Raw genomic sequence first — 14,260 nt, 5'->3', positions numbered from 1 at the left:
AGCACTAGCTTTGAGCACAAAGAGGCTCAAGGCCAGGCCCATAGTTCAAGCCCCAGGACCAGAAAAATAAAATAAATGCCCAGTTGGATGTAGTGGCATTAGTCTTAGAAGCTGAGGCAGGAATATTCCTTAAGACCCCACCAGAGCAAAATCCTGTTTTAACAAAAATATACCATTTACCAATGTCCAAATTGAAGTCATCTTCCATTCTTCTTGAACACTTCCCTATTTGAACAGCTTTTTACTGATTAAAACCTGCCCTTGCTGGGTGCTAGTGGCTTACACCTATAATCCTAACTACACAGGAGGCTGAGATCTGAGGGTCCCAGCTCAAAACCAGCCTGGGCAGGAAAGTCCCTAAGACTCTTTTATCTCCAATTAAACACCAGAAAACTAGAAGTGACACTGGCTCAAAGTAGTAAGAACCTTTGAGGTTAACCTTGAGGAAAGAGCTTAGGGACGGCACCCAGGCCCTACCACTGACACACACAAATCTGTAACTAGAGTCAGGCTTTTTTAGCTTTAAACAATTGACAGTCTTTGACTGTTCTCCTCTTGTACAATTCAAGATGGTTTCTCTCCCTCCCTCCTTACCTCCCTCATCACACAATGAGTATGTGGCCTGTTTCCACAAGAGGAAACTGGGCCCAAGGTGGGAGAGCCACAGCTGTGGTCTGATCCCTAGGGTTTGCATATATGCATGCATTCTCATGACATGTATGTCCACAGTGGCTGGTAGACCAGAAGCACAATGGAACCTTCCAGCATGCCTTTCACAAAGGCAATTGGAAGCCCCTCCAACACCCACCCATCCCCAGCCAGATCTCTAGACCAGAACACAGATCCCTGGGTTCTTTTGGTATCTTGGGGATAGGGGGTGGGAAGTATCTCTGATGTATGTTTGTTTGTAATGTTTGTTTAACAGATGTGGGAGGCAGCTATATTGCTCTCATTTTTCCAACAAATAGGATGAGAAATGCTAACAAGGAGGGTGAATGGAGATGAATAAGGGCCAAGTAGGCAGTAGGCATTGATGGAAATGGAACAATGAAACCTGGAAGTGTTTGGGGGAAAGAGCCTGGTAGCAGGGGTGAGTACATTGTATTCCTGAGTGGAAATGTCACAGTAAAACCCATCACACAAAATAAATGTACGTATGCTAACATAATTAGTAAAGAAGGGGCTGGGAGGTGGCCCGGTGGTAGAGCGCTTGCCTTGCATGCCTGAGGCCCTGGGTTTGATTCCTCAGCACCACATAAGCAAAATGAAAAAAAAAAAAAAAAAGCCGGAAGTGGCGCTGTGGCCAAGCGGTAGAGCACTAGGCTCGAGCTGAAGAGCTGAGGGACAGCGCCCAGGCCCAGAGTTCAGGCCCCACGACCGGACCCAAAACATAATTAGTAAAGAAGATGTGAAGCAACCTGGGCTGGGAAGGTGGCTCAGTGGTAGAGTGCTTGCCTTGCATGCATGAGGCCCTGGGTTCAATTCCTTAGCACCACATAAGTAGAAAAAGCCAGAAGTGGCGCTGTGGCTCAAGTGGTAGAGCCCTAGCCTTGAGCTGAAGAGCTCAGGGACAGGGCCCAGAGTTCAGGCCCCATGACCAACCAAAAAAAAAAAAAAAAAGGTGTGAAGCAACCTGCCCAAGATTCCAGACTTAATGGCAGAGCCAGGAGAGACAAAGATCTCCAGTCCCAATCCTCATGTGCTGCTGCTGGCTGTCCCCTGCTCTGCCCACCTACCTCCCATGAAGAGTTTTTACTTCTACAGATTGGGAAGCCACATGTTTATAGTCTTTCAGGGGCTTTTGTGACTACGGGAGGTGGAGGAAGGGCCTGGATTTGGGACCTGGTTCCAGTCCTCCCTGAGCCTCAGTCGGGTCCAGTTAACTGTGAGAATGAACACAGGGCATGAGGTGACTCCCACAGTACAAGAATGAGAAGCACAGGTGAGGCCACAGAGCCCATGGCAGCACTTTGGGTTGCTGTTAGACAGTGTTGTTTATTATTACATACCAACATGGAAACCAAAGCCACTCTTGTTAAACATCTCCCCCTCCCCCACCCTCCCCACCCTCCCCAAAGAGACAGCCCAGACTTGTTATAAAACAACAGAACATAAGACATTACCATACTGTTCAAGTGGAACCAAGAACAAAGAGTGGATCCAACAAAAAAAAAGAGACACAAGACACAACATCTCTGCACATAGAAAAAATGCCTTTCACAACCCTTGAGAAAGCCGTCATGGTCATGGCCAAGGTAGATACAGGGGCAAAGGACATAGGAAGGCTCAGGATAGCTGCTGCTTTCAGCCAGGCCATATCTTCTGGGCTCTGTTGTAAGAACCAGAGCCACTGGGTTTGGATGTCTAGGCCACTGGCTGGATGTGCTACATATGCTTTCCAGGCAGGAGCGGGGGACATGCCACAAGCACCTCCCTCCATTTCAGAGGGATATGAGGAGAAGGTTAGAAGCCCTGAAGGCTTCCAGTGTCCCAAAGTGAAAAATCAGGCAAGAGATTCTGTGCCTCTCCAAGGAGAGGGTCCTTCACTGGACAGTTCATGGTCCCTGGGGACCAGCACACTAGCATTCATATTGCATAAAGTCCCACAGCCACTGTTGCCACCAGAAAGCTGAAGGTGAGGACCCATCGGAGGAATGGCGTCTGGGAGAGTCTGCTGAGCTGGGCGTTCCCTTTAGGACCCTCTGTGGAGTCTGAAAAAGAAAGGCAAGCATGGTCAACCCCAGGTGGGCAGAGTGGCTGACATCACAGATCTACAGAACAGAGGGACCTTGGCATCTGTGCTACAGTCCCAGTCCAAGGCCAGGATTCTGCTAGAACACAAATGGATTGAGTGAATCCCTCCAGAGATGGGAAGCTCACTACCTCTCCAAATCATCTGTCCTTCCATGCTCAGCCCCTGTGGGTTCCTTCTGGGCCCAGGGCATGTTTTCCAGACTCTTGCCTGTGATCAGGAAGGCCCTCCCTTTAAGCTTTCCTGATCACTAGGTCTGAGCTGTACATCTCAGATGTTGACACATTTAGTAAGAACGGGGTAAGGTAATAGGCAGGATGGGAAATAGAGTGACACCTGTGGGGTCAGAATTTTAAATTTAATCCCAGGGCTACAAGCTCTGGCCCTGGCCCCACTAAACAGAGAAACTGCTACCACCCAAGACATAGACACATTAGCCACCAGAAGTAACAGGGATCTGACTTTTGGAAAATTGCAGTAGAAATTCATGAGACAATGAAATTCCAAAAGAGCAAAAAAATAAAAACAAAAAACACTAAGCTGGGTGCTGGTAGCTCCTGCCTGTAATCCTAGCTACTCAGGAGGCTGAGATCTGAGGATCATAGTTCAAAGCCAGCCCAGGCAGGAAAGGCCCTGAGACTTTTATCTCCAATTAACCAGAAAATTGGAAGTGGCACTGTGGCTCAAGTGGTAGAGTACTAGCCTTGAGCAAAGGAGCTCAGGGACAGAACCCAGATCCTAAGTTCAAGCCCCACAACTGACAAAAGAAAAAAAATCTTATGTCCTTTCCTGCCTGGGCTGGCTCAAAGTGGTACAGCACTAGTTTTCACAGAGCCCAGGGCCTGAGTTCCATCCCCATAACTGACAAAGGAAAAAAAAAAAAATCCAATAAAACAAAACCAAACCTCACTGATCGTCTCCACTGCCTCCCACCCCATACACACTATTGAGAACCATGACCTTACTGCAGAGTCTCCTTATACCACCAGGTGGCTACCTAGTCCCATCTGACTGGCCGTAAACTAATCCTCCAGGCCTAATCCTGTCAGTGGGGTCCCCTTGTGGCCCTGGCAGAGGACAGGGGAGTTCAGTTGCCCCACTCCCCTCTTACGGGTGCCTGGCTGGGCAAGGGCACATTTTGTGGAGTACTTTGGCCTTGTTGGAAGTCGTCAGATGTTTCTACTACAGCCATACCTTCCACAGCTCCTGGGGAGCAGGAGGAGGAGCTGACAGGCAAGACCCAGTCTACTGTGTCCTCCCAGCATTCCTGGTGGGGTAATAACTGCAAACAAGTCCCTTGCATCCGGCCTCACTTGGAGACCTGCTCACCAGTTCCCAGAGTCTCAAAAAGAGTCTAAACCCATCTCAACAAAAATAGCTGGGTGTGATGGTATAGGTTTATAATCCCAGCTGCATAGGCATTGTATGTAGGCAGCTTGTGGATCTAGGCCAGCCAAGGCCCAAAAACCCCCCACAAAACCCTATTTGAAAAGTAACTTAAGCAAAAGGACTGGAGTGTGGTTCAAAAGTGGTAGAGCATCCACCTAGGAAGTTCAGGCCCTGAGTTTAAACCCATAGCTCACACCTGTAATCCTAGCTACTGGAAGGAAGCTGAGATCTGAAGATTGCAGTTCAAAGCTAGCCTTGAACAGGAAATCTGTGAGACTCTTATCCCCAACTAACCACCAAAAAGCAAGATACGTGAATCTGTGGCTCAAGTGGCAGAGTGCTAGCCTGAGCACAGATGCTCAGGGCCAGCACCCACACTCTGAATTCAAGTCTCAGGACAGCACAAAAACAAACCCTCCAGAAAAGAAGTCTAAATAGAGACACTGCCTTCTAAGCACCTGAGCCAACAAACTCATTGTCTCTTGATTCTTGAGGTAGGGAAACAGTCACATTGAAGATTAACCCTGTGGCTCTTTGGCCTGCAACCCACTTGTCCCTTAAAACATTCAGAAGACAGAAGAGTAAAGAAATCCCAGAAAGCCAGGTGCCTATGGCTCACACCTGTAATCCTAGCTATTCAGGAGGCTGAGATCTGAGGATCATGGTTTCAGCCCAGGTAGGAAGGTTCATGAGACTCATCTCCAATTAAGCACCAAAAGTGAAGTGAAGGTCAGGCAATCATCAGAGCACTAGCCTTGAGAAAAAAGCTCAGGACAGCTCCTAGGCCCTGAGTTGAAGCCCTCTAAAGCAGCACACATGCAAAAGAAGTATCCAAGATGAACAGCTAGGCCATTTCCCTCCAGCAAGAAGAGATACCCTCCTCACCTTGCACCCTGCTGCTGGCTCGCCGGTGGAGCCCAGGAACTTGAGATGGGCTCTGGTCCTTTGAGTCCTGGGTCAGCAGTCCCTGCAACTCCTCAAACAGCTGGAAGACAAGATACACACACCCTTCAGTCAGTGAATACTTCACCAGACCCCAGCTGTGGATAAGGCTTTAAGCTTAGTTATAAAACATTGTGGCAGGCTAGGAATGTGGCTTAGTGGTAGAGTGCTTGCCCTGGGTGAAGCCCTAGATTCAATTCCTCAGTACCACATAAACAGAAAAATCTGGAAGTGGCGCTGTGGCTCAAGTGGTAGAGCACTAGCCTTGAGCACAAAAAGGCTCAGGGACAGTGTCCAGGCCCTGAGTTTAAGCCCCAGGACTGGCAAAACAAAAACAAACAAACACTAATGGTGCTGTGGCTTAAGCGGTAATGCTAGCCTTGAGCACAAAGAGGCTGAGGGACAGTGCCCAGGCCCTGTGTTCAAGCCCCACAACCAATAACTATAAAAAAAAAAAAAAAAAAAAAAGTATTTTGGCAATAAAAAAAATTAGAAGAAAATGTAAATGCTCATTTATATTTTACTCAGTTTATCCTCTTCCCAAACATGGAGTGCCCCTGACCCAGGCCCCAGAGCAACAGCTGTCCTGAATGCAGATTCACTGCAGCCATCACGCCTTTGCCATCCACATGTGTAGCACTGCTCTGCCAGTGTTGAACAGCAGATGGTATCTGTATTGTGAGCTTCCCAGAGCTTGGGAGGGCTTTGTCTGAGTCAGGACACAGAGCCAGCTACAAGCTATTGGATTTTTCTAGAAGTGACTGGATTTGGGGGAGTGATAGGAAAGGCACTGCTGTAACAAGTGTCTGATCAGTCTCCTCTGGGACCCCCAGCTGGAACTTCCGGCCCCGTGGTACCCTCAGTAATGGTATACTATACCATCTGGGGTGAAGAGGACCCCATCCCTCAAGCTCCATCCAAGAATTCATCTTCAAGCTAAGCTCTGGTGCCTCACACCTGTAATCCTAGCTACTCAGGAGGCTTGAGATCTAAGGATCGAGATTCAAAGCCAGCCCAGGCAGGAAAGTCCATGAAACTCTTCAATAAACCACCAGAAAACTGGAAGTGGCACTGTAGCTCAAGTGGCAGAGTGCTCGCCTTGAGCTGAAGAGCTGAGGGACAGCGCTCAGACCCAGAGTTCAAGCCCCATGACCAAGCCAAAAAAAAAAAAATTCATCTTCAAGGCCCTGCTCCAACCTTACTTCCTCCTTCCCTTCCTCCTTCCCCCAGGACTGAAGCAGCTGTAGAAAGAAATCAGCCACCCTCCTCACTGGCCTAAAGACAGGCCTTGTGTCCAGTGCCTGAAACTCTTGCAGTGCCAACTTGGTGACCCATGAGTGTGTGGACACCTTAGAAGCTCCCCAGATTTATCACCACGGGATGGTTACGCCCCATAGAAACAGCAGCTAACATTGCTGGACAGACATTGTGGCCAGCACTTCTGCAGGGACTTCACTGGCACCAATGCCTTCTCCCTCCCAATGTGAAGAAGGTGTTATTATCATCCCTATAATGCAGATGAGGAAACTAAAGCATGGAGATATTATGGGATTTTCCCAAGATCACCTAACTAGGAAGTGGCAGAGCTACAACCCTGGTCCTTCAGTGCCGGCTTAGCCCTGACCAATAACATTAATGACACTCAGGGCCTGGAGACTCAGCAGGGGGCAGGACATCCTGTGGGTTCCTCACCTCGATATTGAGCAGGAATGCGGTCTTGGCCTCTTCAATCACTCTCTGCCTGATCTTGGGGGTCATCTCCAGCGTATTCATGCGGGCACGGTAGAGCTGCTTGAACTTGGTGGCACTCTCGATGTTGGGGAAGGTGAAGAAGGCCAGGCCTTCACCAGAGCTGGGCAGGTCCAGGGCCTTCTGTGCAATCTTCTTGAGGACCTGGCCCCCAGACAGGTCTCCCAGGTAGCGGGTGTAGGCATGGGCCACCAGCAGCTCGGGCTCGGTGACCCCTACCTTGTGGAGTTGCTTCACATAGTGCTGTGTGCCTGGCGTGTAAGGGATGGTCTCCTGCCAGTGGGGCCCGTACCAGAAGGCCATGTCCTGCTCCAGGGCGGCCTTGCGGTGCAGCTCCTCCGGGAAGTAGAGGGGGGCGAAGACGGGGCTTGCCTTGTTACGCTCAATCTCCTCCTCCAGAGCCGTGTAGATATGGTACAGGGAGGCCATCACCAGCTGGAAACACAAGGACAGGTCTAGCTGTCCATTTCTGCACCTGGCTCATACCTGTCACCCCTGCCTGGGCCCCTGCCTCCTAGGACTCTCCAGTTCTCTCCAGGGGTATCTCCTCAGGGGAACATTCTACCATGGCATTCTCAGCTAAAAACATTTTTAACCTTACTAACACATGCAGCCTTGTTTAATTCTTACACAAATACATTAAGGGTGATTCTGTTCCCATTTTACAGAAAACTAAGGTTCAGAGAGTGTTTGAGATATTGGGGTTGCACAGTGAATAAGATATTAGGAGCAGGCGGTGGCTCATGCCTGTAATCTCAGCTACTCAGGAGGCTGAGATAGCTCAGGGCCAGTGCCTCCTGGCTCCTAGGTCAAGCTCCAATACAGACACACAGAAAAAGAAAGAAAAAGAAAGTAGGAGTCTGATGCTACCAATGAACTACCATGGCTCTGGAACAGGGCAGAATACGTTTAAAGTGCTCAGAGGAGACTGGCCAGGCATCTCTGGGGTCTGGGGAAATGGGACCTGCAGAGCACAGTTCTCCTTCTTGTGGCCCCAGCTCTGCTGTCTTTGGGTACTGAACTGAGCAAGAGGTCTAGCACTCAGAAAACACCAGGTATACGTTAACACTCCAGGCTTGAGTTTGCAGGAGTGAAAGTTAGGAATTCTCGTTAAGGCGAGTTATTTCTAAGCCCAAACGTTCTTTTTATTATTATTTTTTTCTGGTATGGGGCTTGAACTGAGGGCCTAGGTACAGTCCCTGTGCTCATGTGCTCAAGGCTAGTGCTCTACCACTTGGAGCCACAGCTCTACTTCTGGTTTTCTGGTTGTTAATTGAAGATAAGAGTCTCGTGGAGTCAGGCGCCGGTGGCTCACACCTGTAATCCTAGCTACTCAGGAGGCTGAGCTCTGTGAATCACAGTTCAAAGCCAGCCCAGGCAGGAAACTCCGTGAGACTCTTATCTCCAATAAACCACTAGAAAACCGGAAGTGGTGCTGTGGCTCGAGTGGTAGAGCACTTACCTTGAGCTGAAGAGCTCAGGGAAAGTGCCCAGGCCCAGAGTTCAAGCCCCATAACTGACAAAAAAAAAAGTCTCATGGACTTTCCTGCCCAGGTTGGCTTTGAACTGTAATCCTCAGATGTTAGCTAGGGTCACTGAACCACTAGTGCTGACCTTTATTATTTCTGTTAAGTAGCTGTACAAGGGATTACAATTCCATAAGCTCAAACATTCTTAGAAATCCCATTCCTTGAGAGGGTAGACAGCTAGGAAACTTGGTATAAGAGAGGCGGGGCTTTCCAGTATGACAGACCCAGTTCTAACCCTGATCACCCATGCCCCAGCTGTGTGAGCTTGGCTGAGTCATTTGCCCTCTGGCCTCAGCTACCCAGCCTAGGAAAGAGATGGTTCCAGGTCAGTGACTGTAAGTCAGGTGGTTCCGTTCCACCTTGGCCTTAGGACATAATCCAAACACCTGGCTGTGTGAAGGTAGAATTAAGTTTTAGGTGCAACCCAGGAAGTTCCCTGGCACTTAGTCCTCCCATCAGCTGACTGTACCAGTCATCCTAGCAGCCTAACAGCAAGGAATTCTGGGCTGCCTCAATCGATGGTGCTCACTTTGAGGTGTGAATTACGGGCAGGATCCAAAGTCTACGATGGCTGTGGACAGCACATTCCAGCATCTCTGCCCCCATTGCCCAACCATGTGGCAATAACTGGGGGGCATATATTCTTTTAGAGATGATGGAGAAACACAAAGCTCTTCCTGCCATAGAACACAGCCAGGACTCCCAGAACTGCAAGTCAGACCTCCCCTCACCAAAGCATCCTTCATGATAGAAGTGGGGCTCAGCAGAGCTCTGTGTCATGAGTGATAGAACCCAGTGTGTGCCAGTCCTGGGGCTTGAACTCAGGGCCTGTGACCTGTCAATAAGCTTTTTTGCTCTACCATGTGGGCCACACCACCACTTACAACGTTAACTGGAGATTAGTCTCACAGACTTTCTTGCCCAAGCTAGCTTTTAATACAATCCTCAGATCTTGACCTCCAGAGTAGCTAAGATTATAGGCCTAGGGGGCTAGGAAGTTGGCTCAGTGGTAGAGCGCTGGCCTTGAGCTGAAGAGCTGAGGGACAGCGCCCAGGCCCAGAGTTCAGGCCCCACGACCGGACCCAAAAAAAAAAAAAAAAAAAAGATTATAGGCCTAGCCACTGGTGCCAGGCCAATACAGTTTTTGTTTTGTTTTATTTTTTTGGTACCAATCCTGAGGCTTGAACTTAGTGACTGAGCACTGTCTCTGAGCTTTAGTGCTCAAGGCTAATGTTCCACTACTGGAACTACTTCTGGCTTTTTGATAGTTAATTGGAAATAAAAGTCTCATGGACTTTTCCTGTCTGGGGTGGCTTTGAACCATGATCCTCAGATCTCAGCCTCCTGAGATATTAGCAACTGGAACAATGCTACAGATGTTTTTGAGGGCATAAAACACCAGTACCTGCCTGTTTTTTAGTCTACTTTTTCCTTCTATGAGCATGAATTGCACAACCATGCCAGGAAATAGTAAAATCAGGGCCTAGTGTACATTGAGTGCTTAGAAAGGGCCTGATGTTGAAATCCCATTTCATAGATGAGGGAGAAAAGTAGCTGGAACAGGCAGCTTGGGTCATTAGATGAGGGCTCCTGGTCTACTTTTTTTGGCCAGTCCTGGGGCTCAAACTCAGGGTTGTACACTGTCCCTAAGCTTCTTTTGCTCAAGCTAGCACTCTACCACTTGAACCACAAAACCACTTCCAGCGTTTTATGTTTATGTGATGCTGAGTAATGGAATCCAGGGCTTCATGCATGCTAGGCAAGCACTCTACTACTGAGCCACATTCCCAACCCCCTGGTCGACTGTTAGAAAAGGATCCTGCCAGGGCCCAAACCCATCCTACAGACCATTTGGCCTTCAAAGCCAAATTCGAATTTGATCAGGAGAGGAGGGCATAGGGATTCATGCCTATAATCCCAGCATTAGGGTGGTAAAGGCAGGAGTATCACAAATTCAAGGCCAGCCTTGGCTTCAGAACAAGACTATATTAAAGCAGAACAAAACGAAAAGGCTGGGGCTGGAAATGCAGTGGTAGAGTAGTTGCCTAGCATGCATGAAGCCCTGGGTTTGATTCCTCAGTACCACATAAACTGAAAAAGCTGGAAGTGACACTATGGCTCAAGTGGTAGAGTGCTAGCCTTGAGCAAAAGAAACAAGGACAGTGCCCAGGCCCTGAGTTCAAGCCCCAGGACTAGCCAAAAAAAAAAGTCTGAGGCTGTAGCTCAGTGGTAGAGCACTTGCCTAACATGAGCAAGGCACTGGGTTTAATCCCCAGCATCACAGAAAGAATCAGGTCAGGAGCCTAAAGGTCAACATGAGACCCACGTTTCTTTCCTTTCGGTCTTTTCCCTGTATAGAGATACAGCTGTGTTGCTTTTTGTGAATCACTCAACTTTGGTGAGTCTTCCCATCATCATCAGGGTTGAGTCACAAGTGTATAAATTGGCCGGCACAGACTCGGTAGTCAATTGATAGTATTGTTGCCTGAGGGCCTCCACCAACACTGCAGAGCAGGCCCTGAGTCCACTGTGTGACAAGGTAAGTCACCTCTCTGAGCTTCAGCATTAAGACTAATAAAACAACTTCCTTCATCAAGCCTACTTGGTCCCTGGCCATCCCTGATTACAGCCTCTACTTAGGCCACTTAGCTTGAGTCTTGGGCACACAGGCCATGTCCCTAGTAGGATTGAACCAATCAGGCCACTTACCTTAAAGCCCTCCGGGGTCACCTGGCCCTTCTGAAAGTTTCTCATGAACTCAGCATTCTCGGCCTGCACATGCACCTCCTTGGTGGCCTCCTTCAAGGCTTCGGACAGGTCCTGGGGTATGCTGCAGAGGGAAGGAGAGAGATCAGTAATGGGAGCTGCATGTGAGGGCCACGCCCAACATGCTGCAGCCCTCCCTCCCAGCAACCTCACTTTCTCCATGGCATCTGCAGAAAGAGGTGCCAGCCCTGTCACTGCTGTCAGTAAAATACTATTCTCAAAGGGAAAACCCTGTCCCCAGTCATTCCCAGGGAAGGCCAGGGGAGCCCAGCACAGCCCAGAAGTCCAGGGGAAAACCAGGCAGGTATGACAAGCCCCAGAACTCAACAAAACTGCTTTGATTTTTTTGTTGTTGTCATTTGTTGTGGGGCTTGAGCTCAGGGCCTGGGAGCTATCCCTGAGCCTCTTTGTGCCCAAGACTAGAACTCTACCCTACCACTTGAGCCACAGCACCACTTCTGGTTTTTGAGTGGCTAATTGGAGGTATCATGGAGACTTTTCTGCCCTGGCTGGCTTTGAACCACAATCCTTAGACCTCAGCCTTCTGATTAGCTAGGATTACAGGCATGAGCCACCCATGCCCCGCTTGCTTTGTTTTTTAAATCAAGTATTTAATTTCTTTCAAAGTTGCAGATGCAAATCTTGTGGAACACCCCCCCACACACACACACACTCTAGAATGTTATTCTCATCATCAAATTGTGCATTAGAAGGTCTAAGAAATTTCCCCTGTAGTCAAAGAGAAAGTCCTGTGGGGATGTGGTGGACAGGCCTATGATCGCAGCTGCTGAGGTGGCCAGAAGCAGAAAGATCCCAAGTTCAAGTCTAGCATGGGCGATTTTAGCAGGCATGTCTCAAGATTTTTAAAGCTGGGGATGTAGCTTAGTGGTAGAGTCCTTGCCCAGCACATGCAAGACCACCCTGAATTCAATTACCAGTAACATGAAAGGAAGGAACCGAGGAGAAAAGAGGGAAGGAGGGGAGAGATGAAAGGGAAGGAGAGAGGTAGGGTGGGAAAGAGATCTATCTCTTTCTCAGATGTATTTCTGAGAGGTATCTGAATCCCCTTTCTCAGAATGGACATTTCTCCCCTTCTCCAGAGCCTTTCCTGAAAACATGTCCCCCTCCCATACACACGGTTCAAATTCCGGGGCGGGCCAGCCAGCCTCGGAGGCCCTGTGGTTCGGACATGGCTAGAGCAGAACGGGCTGCCCCCCAGGATGGGACACACCCGGACAGACACCTGGGGCACACCTGTCCTGCGGCCCAGCGAGGTCACGCTCAGCTCAGCCAGCCACACCAAGCCAGACCCCTAAACCCCTAAAGTTGGCTGTTGCAAGGGCTGACCCCTCGGGGGTACCCTCCCCCCCCCCCGCCCCGGGCGCCAGGCACATAAATCACCCTTCCTCCTCCCGACTGCTTACTGGCCCGGGCAGGACAGGGCAGGCAGCCCGTCCCTGCCCGCACGGCGGGACCGAAGGGTCGGTCCCCCCCTCGCGGGGACCCCACGCTTCCGTCCCGGGGCCCACACTTGCCTGTCTTGGTGCTGGCGCTCCATCGCTTGGGCCTGGCGGGGGGCGGCGGGCGGGCTGGGGTGCGCGGCTCTGCGGGTGGGGCCAATGAGGTCCGGATCCGGCCGTGCGGCGTGGCCAGTGGCTAGGAGCCAGAGGACGTGGTGAGGAACGCAGCCCGGCCCCTTTTATACTGGCGGCGGGTCACGTGGCGCCTCCCGGCTGGGCCCCCGCCCCGCCCCGTTTCCTCCCCCCCCCCCCCCCGCGCCCCGCCCAGCATTGCGACACCGCCCCCGGCCAGCAGGCGGGCTGGGGGGCAGTCATATGACCCCAGGAAACAAAGCTCAGCCATGGGATGTTTAAAAAAAAAAAGGAAATCTGAGTCTGTGCTGAGCTTTGGCTGTGATTTAGCCCCTGCCAGAAACCCCAACCACTGACCCAGACACTCCAAGAATCTAGAAGGTTCCAGAAAGCAGTGCTTCTCAGAGCCAGAGGCTAGTGGGCACCATGGATACAACCCACCACAGCCGACCCACCCCGGGGCCTACACTTAACACCAGGCTGAAGACTAGTGTCGGCTTCTTCCTGAGTTATTCTGCAGGGCAGATGGTTGCCACTTCACGGATGGGAAAACTGAGGCTTGGGGATGGACTGTCCAGGGTCACATATAAAGCAAGAACCTGGTATCCACTGGGCACTGGTGGCTCACTCCTGTAATCCCAGCTATCCAGAAGGCTGAGATCTGAAGACCATGGTTTGAAGTCAGCCCAGGCAGGAAAAGTCCATTTGAGATTCTTATCTTCAATAAATGACACCCTGTTCCCCCTCAAAAACAGCCCAGAAAACAGCCAGAAGTGGACCTGTGGGTCATGTGGTAGAGCACTAGCCTTGAGCAAAAAAAAAGTTTAGGGACAGTACCCAGGTCCTGAGTTCAAGATCTAGGACCAACACACACACACACACACACACACACAATCAATAAAAAGAACCTGGCATCCAAGGGTCTACCTGCCTGCCTCCTCCCCTCTCACAACACTTGGTTCCCCACACACACTACAACACTTACTCTGTCTGTGTGTGTGTTGTTGTTGTTGTTGGGCTTGTGCACACACATACATGTACTGGGGCTTGAATTCAGGGTCTCACTTGGCTTTTTTGCTCATGGCTAGCACTCACCATGTAAACCATACCTCCCCTTCCAGGATGGTGGCTTTTATATAAACTGCCTCGAGGCTTGGATGCCTGTGACATTCTTCCAAGACACACAGCTCCCTCTTTTCTCATCCTTGGTGCCCACTGAGCCTGGAGCAAGGCTGGCCTCCACCACTCACCTGCTCAGTAATTCTTCATGAGATGGAGCAGCCACTCCAACTCTTTGTTTAAATGGAGTGTCCACATTGTGTAACCTCAAACTCATAATCCTCCTGCATCAGCCTCTTGAGTGCTGGGATTATAGGGGGACATTACTATAACCAGCTTCTTTTTTTTTTTTTTTAAGGTGACTAGATTGTGCCAAGGACATTGGAGGTAGCAAGAGCTCTACCTTTAATGGGATGTGTGCCATGTGTCTAGACTTCTTTCAGTGGGTCTAGGATGGCCAAGTCCTCCCCTGTGTGTTCAAA

The 14,260-nt window shown here is 50.0% G+C and overlaps 1 protein-coding gene across 1 annotated transcript; it reads right to left on the bottom strand.

Moving 5' to 3' along the window:
• Positions 1–1,975: 1,975 nt before the first annotated feature.
• Positions 1,976–12,789, bottom strand: Hmox1 (heme oxygenase 1). The gene is made up of 5 exons (XM_042693273.1): positions 12,663–12,789; positions 11,071–11,191; positions 6,776–7,267; positions 5,027–5,126; positions 1,976–2,711 (listed from the first exon to the last, which is right to left on the bottom strand). Exons 1-5 carry the CDS (start codon positions 12,683–12,685, stop codon positions 2,587–2,589), a joined length of 861 nt encoding a protein of 286 aa, XP_042549207.1. The 5' UTR covers positions 12,686–12,789; the 3' UTR covers positions 1,976–2,586.
• Between the last annotated feature and the right edge of the window lie 1,471 nt (positions 12,790–14,260).

This window comes from Dipodomys spectabilis, unplaced genomic scaffold (assembly GCF_019054845.1).
Source record: "Dipodomys spectabilis isolate Male_0828 unplaced genomic scaffold, ASM1905484v1 ptg000163l, whole genome shotgun sequence".
In the NCBI taxonomy this organism is placed as follows: Eukaryota; Metazoa; Chordata; class Mammalia; order Rodentia; family Heteromyidae; genus Dipodomys; species Dipodomys spectabilis.
This window is presented reverse-complemented; position numbering and strand designations above follow the sequence as displayed.

Bases quoted from the DNA above. Each gene is read 5' to 3' on its own strand.
- Hmox1 (XM_042693273.1), bottom strand. From the start codon at position 12,685: ATGGAGCGCCAGCACCAAGACAG. The intron at 11,192-12,662 runs GCAAGTGTGGGC...TTCCCTCTGCAG, and splicing joins GAGCGCCAGCACCAAGACAG to CATACCCCAGGACCTGTCCG. The intron at 2,712-5,026 runs GTGAGGAGGGTA...TTTCTTTTTCAG, and splicing joins AGCCAGCAGCAGGGTGCAAG to ACTCCACAGAGGGTCCTAAA.